Genomic DNA, 11,565 nt, shown 5'->3' with positions numbered 1-11,565 from the left:
GTCACCCCTTCCCCTTCCCCACCCCTCCTCCTCTGAAGAGGACGCCCCAGCACCTGCCCGTCTGGTTCTGGGCAGAGGGACCCCAAAAAGCGTGTCCTGGCCGGGCCAGCAGGGCGAGGGTCTGGGGGCTGCCAGGCCCCTGCTCTGCTGAGCCCTCACTGAGAAACCCCAGCTTGACAGAAGGGCACCAGGCTGGGTTCCCCGCACACAAGCTGGAGCACATCTGAGGCCGGGCCCCTGTGGTCTGCTGCACCCAAAGGCTGCGAGAGGCAGGGCACAGAGCCGCATCCCCAGTGGGACCCAGGCTGTCAGGGCACAGGAGGAGGGCCCACAGCGGGGCGAGGGTGGCCTCCACACTGGGGTCTCCACACGGACCCCTCCCTGGCTGGAAACCAGACCTGGAGCAGTGCGGGGCCCCCACAGAGCAGGCTCGGGCACTCTCTGCCGGAGAGCCGAGGCCAGGAAGCTGCGGAGAGAGGGCTGGGCGGGCACGGCCAAGGCGCTTGCTCCTGGGCAGAGGGCATCCCCAGCAGGGCCCTCACGGACACAGAGGGAGCAGAAGGAGCATCCTGTAAGACGCGAAGAGCTCCCCCAACCCACGGGCTCGGGCAGGGCCAGACTGCCGCGCAGGGCACACAGCGTCCACGCGTCCCTCCAGGGAGCGCCTGCCCGGCTGCCCCTTGACGACCGCTGGTCACCCAGAGCCCCTGCCTCACAGCTGGAGAGCCAGGAGGTGGATGAGGACACTGGCCCGAGGCTGACCATCCTCCCAACCGGATGCAGGCCCTGAGCACCCCCACCCCGTTCCTGTCCTGCAGGTGGTCCGGCTGGAGGGGCTCAGCCAGGCAGGGCAGAAGTGACCCACCGCCAGGACAGGCCAGGAGCCCGGCTCCACGTCCACAGAACACACCACGCTCCAGGAGCTGCGAGAGCTCAAGGCCCTGGAGGCCCCAGGGCTGGGGGTGGGGACCTCGAAACAGGTGCAGCTGCGGGGGAGACACGGTGACTGACGACCACTTTACAGAAAGGCTGGTTCTGACGCCCCCAGAGACCCCACGCGGCCATGCAGCAGAGCCTGGGAGCCCCTACCCCATGCCCTCAGCAAACCTCCTGCTCCAGGAGGTCACTTGGCGGCTGCAAGGCCAGTCCAGGCCACCTGCCCCCTGGAAAGTCCGCAGGTCTTGGCCAGGGACGATGCAGGTTCCTGCCATCACCAGAGGGAGCTGTGCCGGGGCTTCTGGGCCCCACCCCCAGGCCAGGAGGGCCTTGGACTGTCCTCCGGGTCCCAGGGTCGTGGGTCCCAGGGTGATGCGCAGACGAATCCTGACGGCCCATCACAGCCCTCCCTGGGTCCGGCAGGGGCAGGTCGGGGAGGGCTCAGCTGGCTCCTAGGGATGCAGTGAGTGCACAGGAGGGGGCTCTGGTCTCCGCAGTGCAAGCCCTCACTGGCCCCCAGCATTGCGGAGCCCACCGTGGGCACCAGCCTCCCGGAGAGCCTCCATTCGGCCAAGGTAAACTGCCTGGGGGCCTCCCCTCGGGCTCCAAGGGTACTCGCAGGTGACTTCACCCCAAGCCCTCGCCTGCCGGTCAGGCTGGGGGTCTGCCCCCTCGGGAAACACAGCGGGCCCCGCCTGACCTTGCGAGCTCTGGCTCAGGTCCAGCTCTCTCCACGGCCACCCAGACAGCCCAGCAGCCCAGCACTCTGTCGAAAAGGACCAGAGGAGCCCCTTCCTGAAAATTCCCATGTTGGTGGCTCCGCTCCCACAACCGCTTCCCAAATACCCACGGGCCGGTGGCCAGGCGGTGGCGCACACACACAAGGTCAGCCTCCTGCTGGCATCCGCAGAGCCAACCTGAACTTCCGCACATGGGGTCTAGGGGCTGGTGGCCCTGTGGGCACGCCCAGCAGCAGGAGAGACCGGCCAGGCCTGCCTCGGCCTCAGAGCCAGCTTGCTGCCCCGGTCGTGGACCAAGAACAAAGCTCTTCGCAGCAGAGAGACCCAGGTCCAGGCACGGTCCCCTCACACAGATGCAAACGCGTGCACATCCCCACTTGAGTCACACATGCACACACGCCCTGAGCCTCTAAGACCCCGGACAGCCCCTTTGTGCAGTCAAAGCTGGAAGTCCCGGAGGGGACACCTGCTCCGCCCCGGCTCTGCGATGTGCCAAGAGCAGGACAGGACAGGGCTTCCGCAGGTGACCTGGGGGAGGCGGTCCCTGGGGTTGTCCCCCCGGACTTTCTCACTCGCTCACCCCACTGCAGCCACCCAGAGCCCAGCCCCCACTGAAACACACGGGCACAGCGTCTGCCTGAGTTTATTTGGGAAAGCGAAGAATCGAACAAAGACTCAGAAAATAAATATGGACCGAGACGAGGCTGCTTGGTGAGGGAGCTCAGAGGCCAGCGGGAGGGCACGGTGGAGGGCGGGGGGGTCCTGGACGGCAGGACTGCTCTCAGTCCCTCCCCAGGGGCAGGCCCCGGGGGCTGGCGCGCCGCTCGAGGCCGGGGGCCCTGCGCTGAGCCCGCGGGAGCCCGCACACGGTGTCCTGGCAGGAGCAGCTCTCGATGTGGGTGTAGCGGTGCTTCCGGGAGCTGCCGTCGGGGCAGCTCAGCTCTACCTCCCGCTGGCTGGTACGCCTCTCCTTACAGCAGGAGCACTGGTGATCCAGGGCCTGGGCCTCGGCCGAGTACCTGGGGCACGGGAGGGCCAGGGTGAGGAGCCGCTCCCAGGCAGAGGAGCCCCGTCCCTACCCCCCCCCCCCCCCCCGGGCCTGGGCCTCACTTGACGGAGGTCCCGCAGGACCCAGAGCAGGAGTTCATCACGACTTTCTTGGTGCAGCCGGAGTGAGAAATTTCCTTGGTCATGGGGACGGTGGAACAGAAGATCCTGGTCTCATTCCGAGGGATGCCTGGCAGGAGGGGGCGGAAGCTCTGGGAGAGGGTCTGGCGGAGCTCGGGGCAGGGGTTCTCCACACCTTCAGGGGCCCACGGCTTCCTCCCTACGGCTGCTTCTCCCTCCCCAATCTCATCCGGCCTCGGCTGCCCCCAAGCCCACAGGGCATCCCGTCAAATTCAGCTTCCAGTGGACAGAGGCAAAACGCCGTCCCCCGTGCCTCTCCCACTCCAGGGTCCCGCACTCCAGGGCCCCGGCTGGACCGCCCCACCCGGGCGCACTCACATTTCCTGCAGCATCCGTTGGGCATGAGCGTCACGGAGCCCTGGAGGGAAGAAGAGTGAGCCAGGACCCAGGACCGCCCCCCAACAGTAAGCAGCCCCTCCTGCCACGGGGTGTGGAGCGACAAGGACCGGACTGCTCCTGGGGACCCCCCACTCACTGGGAGGCAGATGCTGGGGTCGAAGTCAGGGCAGGTGATGTTGGACACGGAGGAGATGAGCTGGTTGTGGATGTTCGCGCAGCTGAAGAAGGTGCAGTTGTTGGTGGGGTCGTGACGTATGTCCCCGGGCTGTAGGACAGAGGGCGGTGTGGTGAGGGACAGCAGGACACCCAGCCGGCGGGCCCCGAGCCACCGGGCAGGGGACACCCAGGAGGGGCCTCGGGACAACTGCCAGCCTGCAGTCCAGAGACACATCCACACCCTAACCGCCGGCACCTGCCGATGGGCCCTCGTGCAGAGAAAGGTGTTTCTAGATGTGACAAAGTTAGAGGTCAGGAGAGCAGACCATCGTGGATGACACAGGTGGCCCTTCATCCAGCCACCAGTGTCCTTGCAGAGAGCAGGGGCCACGGGACAGGGGGCAGAGAGTGCACGGATGTGGCCACGAACCCAGGGCTGCCTGGAGCCCCAGAGGCTGCAGAGGCAGGAAGGGCCCCCAGAGCCTTTGCAGGGAGTAGGGCCTCCCTTTGATCTTGGCGCCGGACTCGCCGGGGGGCAAGAGTCAGCCACTCACGGTGTTTCCAGCCCTCATCTGTAGTCCCGGGTCATGGCCTCCCCAGGACCCTTGCAAAGCCGCACCCAACCCAGCAGAGACCCAGCTGGGGACAAGGAGTGGTCCCAGGCTCCGCCGCTGGCTCCGGGTCGCCCGCGCCCCACCCCGCGTGGAGAGGCAGGACGAGCCCTGTGAGCTGGGGGGGGGGGGAACTCCCCGCGCACCTTCAGGATGATGGTCTCGGTGCCGGGTCTCTTGATGATGCAGTGGGTCTGCTGACACTTGCCACAGCACTGCCCGGGCACGTCCACCAGCTCGAAGCCCTGCGGGACACGCACGCTCGGGTCGGCGGGAGCAGGAGGGGCGCCGGGAGCCGGGCGGGGGGCCGGCGGGGGCGGGGCGCTTACGGGGCTGCAGCTGTCCTCGCAGTGCACGTGGGTGCAGGAGATGATGTTGAGCCGCGAGCTGCTGTCCGTGCGGTTGGTGCAGACACAGTCCTCGCACTTGGAGGAGTACACTGGCGACCCAGGCTGGGGAGCAGGAGGCCGGTGAAGCCGGCCCCGCCCACACCTCCCGCCTGCCGCAGGGGGTCGTCCGCAGGCCCGAGCACAGCCTGGAAGGCCCAGGGCGGGCACACACCCCCCCCCCCCCCCCCCCCCCCCCGGGGCTCAGCTGGTACTCAGCCTAGGACCCCCCCCTTGGCCCAGGACCCTCCACCCGGGACCGCCCCTCGGCCGGGGCTCACCTGGTACTCAGCATTCGCGTGAACACACACGCCCTTGGGCACTGGAGGAAGAGAAAGGGGACGGGGTCAGGCAGGCCCCGCACGCGACGCTGGGTGTGTGTACCGTGTGGGGCCACCCCCCGCGGCTCCCCGACGCCAGGCCCCACTGACCACAAGAGTAGGATGGGCAGCACTTCCCGGGCTTGGTCTCGCTGCTCACGTCGAAGCCCAGCGGGCACTTGGGCGGCTTCTCCTGGCACAAGCTCGTGTTGCACTCTGCGGGGGACAGAGCACGCGGTAGGAAGGGCAGGGCCTGCAGGCTGCGGCCGCCGTCCACACGCAGCTCGGGGGGACGCGCCCTGCCGGGCCAGCCCCTGCGGGCACCCAGGTCGGAGGTGCGCGCTCGGTGCGGAGCTGGGGATCCCTCCGGGGCTCTTACTGCAGGACGTGATGTTGCAGCAGGTGTCGGCGGGGTTGACCTCGGTGAGCGGGTAGGTGCCGTCCTCCAGGCACGCGACCGGCTCCTGGCGGCACTCCTTGGGCTCGCAGATGATGCCGCGGCCGCCCTCCAGGCACACGCAGTCCTTGCAGTCGAACTCAAAGTGCTCCCCGAACTGGGGGCAGAAAGTAGGCAGGCGGGTCACAGCGCCGGCCCCCTCGCCCCCTTCCGCGTGCCGGGGCCGCCCGCCAGGCGCCGGCACTCAGCCGGGAGGGGCACCGTGGCGGGCGTGGTGCCGAGGGTCCTGAGGGACCCCGTGCCCTCCCCGCGTCCCCGCACAAGGGCCACATCACTGACAACACAGCCGTGACCCAATCCTAGCATTTACCCCCACGGGCCTGGCACGCGGCAAATCGCCACACGTGTGTGTGGGGTTCGTGGGCTAGAACCAAGGATCCAGCGCACGTGGAAGACACGGACAACACGGCCAAGATGTAATGTTGGATTTGGACGGAGTGTCTGACGCCCGAGGGTGGGTGCACAGTCGGACGGACAGAGGGAGAGAGGGTGGCTGCGTGCCGGTGTGGATGCGTAGAAGGAGGCGGGGGGACGGAGAGGCAGGGTGGGAGATGGGGGGGCACCCAGGGGGCAGCCAGGGGGCACCCCTGCAGGCTCAGCCTTCCAGGACTTGAACGACAGGACGCAGGGTTTGAGACTCCCAGGTTCCTGTGTGCGACCCGCCCTAGCCCCCCAGACTCCGGGTGTGTGGGTGAGTCCCTCCCCGCGCCGGGAGGAAGGGCCGACCTTTCTGGGCACGTCATCAGGTCCCACGCAGCCTGGGGAGGGGGAGAACACAAGTCCGTTAGCGGAGCCCAGCGCCGCAGGACCCGGGGGCTTCGCCGAGCCAGGAGGGCGGGCGCCATACCGCACATCTCCACGCAGACGTCGAACCCGGGGGCGTAGTTCATGGTGCCCTCAGGACAGAAGCAGCCTTCCACCAAGCGGGCGTTCTTCTGCGCCATGGGCCTGGGGGGGAGGACATCACGAGACGGGTGTGTCGCAGGCAGGGCCAGGCCCGCGGGACCACGACGCCCGACAGTGCCTGCCACCCTGGCGCACACCCGTGGGGCGAGCTGGCTGTCCCTGCGCACCTTAGAGCAGCTGTGCTAGACTCGCAGGAAGGCTCATCCGCGGGGCCGCAGGCCCGGTACTCCCTGTGCGGTGGGCACGTCATTGCTGCGGGAGGGAGAGGGATCAGAGGAGCCGCAGTCCGGAGGGAGTGCCCGCGGGCCCCCTGGCGAGGGACAGGCCTGCCCAGCAGAGAGCGATCAGCCGTCCAGCGCCGCCCACCTCAGCCCCCCACGCCATCCCCGAGCTGGGATGCAGGTGCCCAAGTGCCCAGCCAGGCTGGCGGGAGCCCCAGGCCCCCCGGCACCCCCAGCCCGTCTTTCCTCCCGCCTCAAGGCCCAGGCCTGCGTGCGCTCCCCGCCCACCCGGCCCTCCCACCCCCGACGTGGCTTCAGGCCAGACACAGCACCCAGGGAAGCCCAGAAGCCCAGAGACCCGCGGGCCGCAGGTCTGGGGTGGGGGGACACGCACAGCAGACCCCGTGGGTGTGGTTCCTCCAGTCGACACAGATGTTGGCCTGGGCACAGAGGGCGGCGTAGGCCTGCAAGCTGGCACACTCCAGGCCCGAACCGGGCACGAAGCAGCTGTCGAACACGCAGGCCTCGTAGTAGTGCTTGGGGGGCACCACAGCGTGGCATGGCGCGAACAAGCTGTGGGGGAGGGGCGGGTCATACTCAGGCCGGCCCTCCGCAGCCACCCAGCACCTCCACCCAGAGGCCCTCCCGGAGCCTGGCTCAGCCTGCATCCCCCCAAAACAGGCGCCCGTGGGAGGACAGTGTCCGGGGAGTGACCGCGCGACCCGGCCTGGGGGTGGAGAGGAGCTCCAAGCTAAGTGGCTGCCAAGGGCCGGGACCCCCCGCCTGCAACCCCAGGGAGTCCCCCAGACTCAATTCGCACAGCTCTGGGGATAAGGCCCTCGCGCGCATGGCCGCTGGCTCTGGGCTTTCTCCCGGATCCCAGCCCTGAGTGCTCGGGCTGGCCCCGCAGCCCCTCTCCCTGTGGCCTGCAGCTCAGCCAGTCCCACCGAGGCAGGAGAGATCGGGAGGTCAGGAAAGGCACGGGGCTACGTGACAAGACAGCTCAGCCCCGTAGACGTGAGAAGCCCCAGTCCTGGGCCCCCCGCGACCCAGTACCTGCCCACGGCACCCTGACTGCCCTGGACGTCCCGGCCCCGTGCTCAGCCCTGGGCCTCAGCTCCTCTTTGCAGATGGGAGTGCAGCACGAGACGCCACTGCTCCCTGAGACCCTGACCCCGCAGCTTGCAAGGGGCTGGCAGGGGCACCTGTCTCTGATGAGCTCGCAGAGGGGAGACGCGCAGTCCTTGCCGGAGGTGGTGCTGGCCCCTGGCGGCGTGATAGCCGGACGCTTGGTGGTGACGCTGGTGTGGGGACAGTGTGGCTTGGAGGGATCGTTCACCACCCACTGGTCAGCCGCCAACTCGCAGTCGGACACGACCTCCCCGCTGGGCAGCATGCAGTCGTCCGCCGTGTCATTGGTGCACGTGCCTGTGTGGGGAGGGAGCCCAGGTCGTACACACCAGCGCCCGGACCCTCCCCTTCTCCCGCCTGGGGCCCCCGGAGACCGTCAGGCCGGGGCCAAGGGCACAGACGGGACAAGACCCCCATCGGCCTCTTCCCACGGGGCCAGGAGCTGGGAGCGGGAGAACCACGGAAGGGCTGGCAGGAGCCCTCACCCAGCCCCCCACCTCCGAGCTGCCCTCCTGGGGGGGGAGGGGCCCGCAGGGGCCGAGGGGCTCACCGCACTGGCCCTTGGTGTTGTTGCCAAACAGGCGGTGAGGCAGCGTGATGGAGAAGGAGAGTCCGTTGTAGGTGATGAGCGCGCCCAGCTTGGAGATCTCCACCATGTAGCTGATGCCCGACTGGTACACGTGCAGCTCGTTCTTCGTGTAGGGCAAGGCCACGACCTGCCTGTTGACCTGCACCTGTGACCGGACACGGGGTCAGGACAGCCAGCGGGCAGGCGGGGGACCCTCAGCTGACCTCAACCTGGCCACTCGGGAAACAGAGCCTCGTGGGTCTGACAGGGGTGAGTCAGGGCAAGCTGAGACCTCCCAGAGCACCTGGGATCACCCCACCCCTGCCTGTTTTCAGGCTGGTGTGTCCAGTGGGTGGACCTCAGCCTGTCCCCCGGCTCCTGGCGGCGGCCCTGGTCCCTTTCCCACTTCGTTCCCATCGCTCTCGCCAGACTTGTCCTGGCCAGTCCCCGGGGGGAGGTCACAGGACACTGCACTCAGAGGCCCGGGAGACGCCGGGGCTGAGGGTGCGGCTCCGGCTCCAGGACACGAGCAGCCCCACGCGAGTGTGTGGCCAGCGCCGTGCTTGGGAAGGGGACTCCGCCCAGAGACCTGGGGTCCGGACTGGTGGTGGAACATGAGCGCGGAGGTCAGGGGACAGCGCGGTCCACAACAGAGCGAGGGCACGGGCGCACGGCGCAGCCTGCATGGGCGTCCCCGACCTGGCCGCACACCTGGACCTTGATGGGCATCATCTGCAGGGTCTTGATGAGAACCTCCTGGGACTGGTAGCGCACCACGAGCGTGCGGGGGCAGGACACCCGGTCGTTGGCGTCACAGTGGTAGTTGTCGATATAGACACCGAAGTTGCCGAGCGTGGGGGTGATCTCCTCCACAAGCACGTACGTGCAGTTCCCTTGGTAGCTGTAGTACAGCCCGTCGAACGTGACATAGTGGGGGTCCCCCCAGCCCGCGCAGTAGCCTGTGGAGGGTGCGCCGCTGAGCCACGCAGAGACCCCGGCCCGGGCGGCGCTGGGGGCAGGAGCCGGCGGAAGCCCCGGCCGGACGGGCACCGTGAGCAGGAACCCCCAGGGCGCGTGGGGCTTCCAAGCCCGTTCTGTGGGACGGAGCCTCGCTTTGGAGCCAGAAGACCCAGGCTCTAAGCCCAGCTCTGTTCCCCCAGCCCCGGGAGCAGCACCGTTCTGCAGGGGTGGCCCTGCTCCCCCAGGCAAGCCACTCCCTCCCCCGGACCCTCTGCCGAGGAGGGGCAGTGAGCAGGAAGCCCACCGCAGGCAGCCACGGCGTCCAGCCCAGGCCCCGCACCCAAGGGCCTCAGACCCTGCTGTCACCCCACCACCAAGGGTCCCGTGCCTCGGGGGGACCTACAGTCGCACTCCCAGTGCGGGCAGCACTCCTCAGGGCTGTAGACGAGCGTGGGCCGGAGCCCGTTGGCGCAGGTGGGCTCAGGCGGGACCTCGCACTCCACCTCCACGAGCTCTACGGTGTTGTTGTACTTGCAGATCGCCATGGTGCAGTTACACAGCCACCACTTCTCATTCTCCTGCGGCGGGAGAGCGCGGTTCAGAGGCACCGGCCGGGACCCCCTCCCACGCCCGCTGGAGGCCGAGCCACCCGGCACCCCGTGCAGGACGCGGCTCACTGCCAGCCGGCTCCCCGCAGCAGGGGAGGCTGGGGGAGATGCGGGGGCTCCAGCGGATCCTGTGCCCAGAAGGCCAGTGGTGCAGCCGCAGAGACGGGGACAACTTGGGGTGACCCGCGGAAAGGCAGCGCCTGGGCTCCAGACGCCTGGTGGCCCGGTGCGTGTGCTTAGTGCCAAGGGGACAAAAACTGGCCCACGGCACACTGACCTGTCTGGGAGGGTCAAAGTCCGGGCACCCAGGGGGCTTGGTGGTGGCCACTGTGCTCAATGCTGTAGGCGTGGGTGGTTTGTGTGTTGAGATGGGTGTCGGCTTGGAAGGGGTGGGTGCCGGGGAGGGCATGGACGGGCATGACCAGTTGAAGATCTCAATGGTGCAGGCCAGCGAGCAGTTCGCATAGTAGCAGGTGTCCCCGTGCGTGCCGTTGTACACCATCTCGCCTGCGGGGGGAGAGGCCGGTCCCCCACTGTCCAGACAGGGCTGGCCACCGGGCTGTGCAGGTGCGTCCCCACGAGGCCACCCACCCCCACGCCCCTGGCACACGGCTGCAGCAAAGGGGGCTGAGCACAGGGACAGCCGCCCACACCCAGCATCCAGCTTCCCCGACGAGCTCCCGGTTTCAACTCACGCCTGACCCCTCACCCCTGGTAAAGCAGAGGCCAAAGCCCCACCAGCCGGTCACCAAAGAACCCGAGTGAGAAGCTGGGATACCTGGTGCGTAGTATGTTTCGTTCAAAACGCAGCAGCGGACCTGAGTGGAGGACCTGACCGGGCCCGTGCTCACACCGACGTTGGGGGTGGAGATCGGGGTCAGGGTGGGGGTGGGCGCATAGGAGGTCGTGGTGCTGGCGGTTGGGGGCCTGGAAGGCGCGGGCGGCCTGGGGGTTCCTGTGGTGGTCGTGGACGCAGTTGTAGGAGTGGGTGTGGAGGGGGTTCCTGGGGTGGGCGAGGGGGGCCTGGTGGTGGTCTCGCTGGTAGGCGTGGTCTTCGAGGAGGTGGGGCCAGAGGTCTGCGGGCCTGTAGGAATGGAGATTTCAGGGCGGAGCTGACGGCACCGCTCTCTGAGAGGCCACAGGAGCCTGATGGCAGATGCCGCCTCCTCGCAAAAAAACCTGCTCGAGGTGTGGCACGTGGCATGGAAAGGCCGTCGTCCACTTTCCTGGCTCTCGGCCTCGAGGGAGGACAAGGAGCGCAGGGCCCACCGTTCCACAACGTTAGGTCCCCGGCGGGGAGGCGGAAGCCGTGGTCACATCGGTCCCACTGAGATCGTGCTGACCAGCTGCCCTCCAAAGCCTTACTGGGAGGTGCAGACGCAAGTGGCAGACAGAAGGAGGGTCCCTAGGGCACCTGGCCAGCAGCTTCCTTTCCCCACTGGCCCCACATGCCATAGTGGGGCTCCCTCCCTAGGCTGCTTTGCCCTGGTGCCCATCACTCTGCCAAGGACAGAGGAACAAGAACCGCGGGCAGCTGGGCCTGTGGAGAGACACCTTGGGGAGCAGTGGGGAGCCCTCAGCTCTGCCGCTCACACACAGCCTGACGCTCAGCAGCTCCCTCAATGCTCAGTAGCCATCCTGCCATGCAAGCGAGGCAGGCCGGACCCTCACGCGGGGACCCTCTCCCCGGGCAGCACGGGGGCAGCACCTCACATGTGAGAAGCCGTACAGCTCCCTGGCAGGAAAGCTCGCTCGCCTAGACCAAGGGGCCTGAGCACACCATAAGCACACAGTCTCCATGCCGATTACGTGCCTGGAGGGCTGCTCCCGGGCGAGGGCGGAGGGGAGGCCGAGGTGCCCCCAGTGGTAGTGCCCTTTGGTTCAGTTGGCGGAGAGGGAGACAGTGTGCTGGAAATCTCCACGATGGCTGTCGTGCTGGTCAGAAGTGTCGTTGATTCTGTGGAAGCAGGAAAGGTGAACTGAGAGTTGGAAGGAAAGGAAGGCTCAGGTCGGGGTTTGGGGAGGGGGGATGGGGGTC

The 11,565-nt window shown here is 68.1% G+C and overlaps 1 protein-coding gene across 1 annotated transcript in view; it reads right to left on the bottom strand.

Moving 5' to 3' along the window:
* Positions 1-2,436: 2,436 nt before the first annotated feature.
* Positions 2,437-11,565, bottom strand: part of LOC132016659 (mucin-2-like) — a 26,698-nt gene continuing 17,569 nt past the window's right edge. The window contains exons 30-48 of the mRNA XM_059398249.1: positions 10,306-10,511; positions 9,805-10,034; positions 9,323-9,497; positions 8,671-8,918; positions 7,942-8,125; positions 7,466-7,688; positions 6,655-6,833; positions 6,207-6,291; positions 5,981-6,081; positions 5,860-5,891; positions 5,056-5,230; positions 4,788-4,892; positions 4,638-4,678; positions 4,300-4,422; positions 4,117-4,215; positions 3,340-3,468; positions 3,183-3,222; positions 2,787-2,913; positions 2,437-2,695 (exon numbers count right to left, since the gene is read on the bottom strand). Of these exons, the coding sequence (XP_059254232.1) occupies positions 2,458-2,695; positions 2,787-2,913; positions 3,183-3,222; positions 3,340-3,468; positions 4,117-4,215; positions 4,300-4,422; positions 4,638-4,678; positions 4,788-4,892; positions 5,056-5,230; positions 5,860-5,891; positions 5,981-6,081; positions 6,207-6,291; positions 6,655-6,833; positions 7,466-7,688; positions 7,942-8,125; positions 8,671-8,918; positions 9,323-9,497; positions 9,805-10,034; positions 10,306-10,511 (2,740 nt within the window). The 3' untranslated portion in view covers positions 2,437-2,457. The remainder of the gene's footprint in view (positions 2,696-2,786; positions 2,914-3,182; positions 3,223-3,339; positions 3,469-4,116; positions 4,216-4,299; positions 4,423-4,637; positions 4,679-4,787; positions 4,893-5,055; positions 5,231-5,859; positions 5,892-5,980; positions 6,082-6,206; positions 6,292-6,654; positions 6,834-7,465; positions 7,689-7,941; positions 8,126-8,670; positions 8,919-9,322; positions 9,498-9,804; positions 10,035-10,305; positions 10,512-11,565) is intronic.

This window comes from Mustela nigripes, chromosome 1, assembly GCF_022355385.1.
Source record: "Mustela nigripes isolate SB6536 chromosome 1, MUSNIG.SB6536, whole genome shotgun sequence".
Taxonomy (NCBI): domain Eukaryota; kingdom Metazoa; phylum Chordata; class Mammalia; order Carnivora; family Mustelidae; genus Mustela; species Mustela nigripes.
This window is presented reverse-complemented; position numbering and strand designations above follow the sequence as displayed.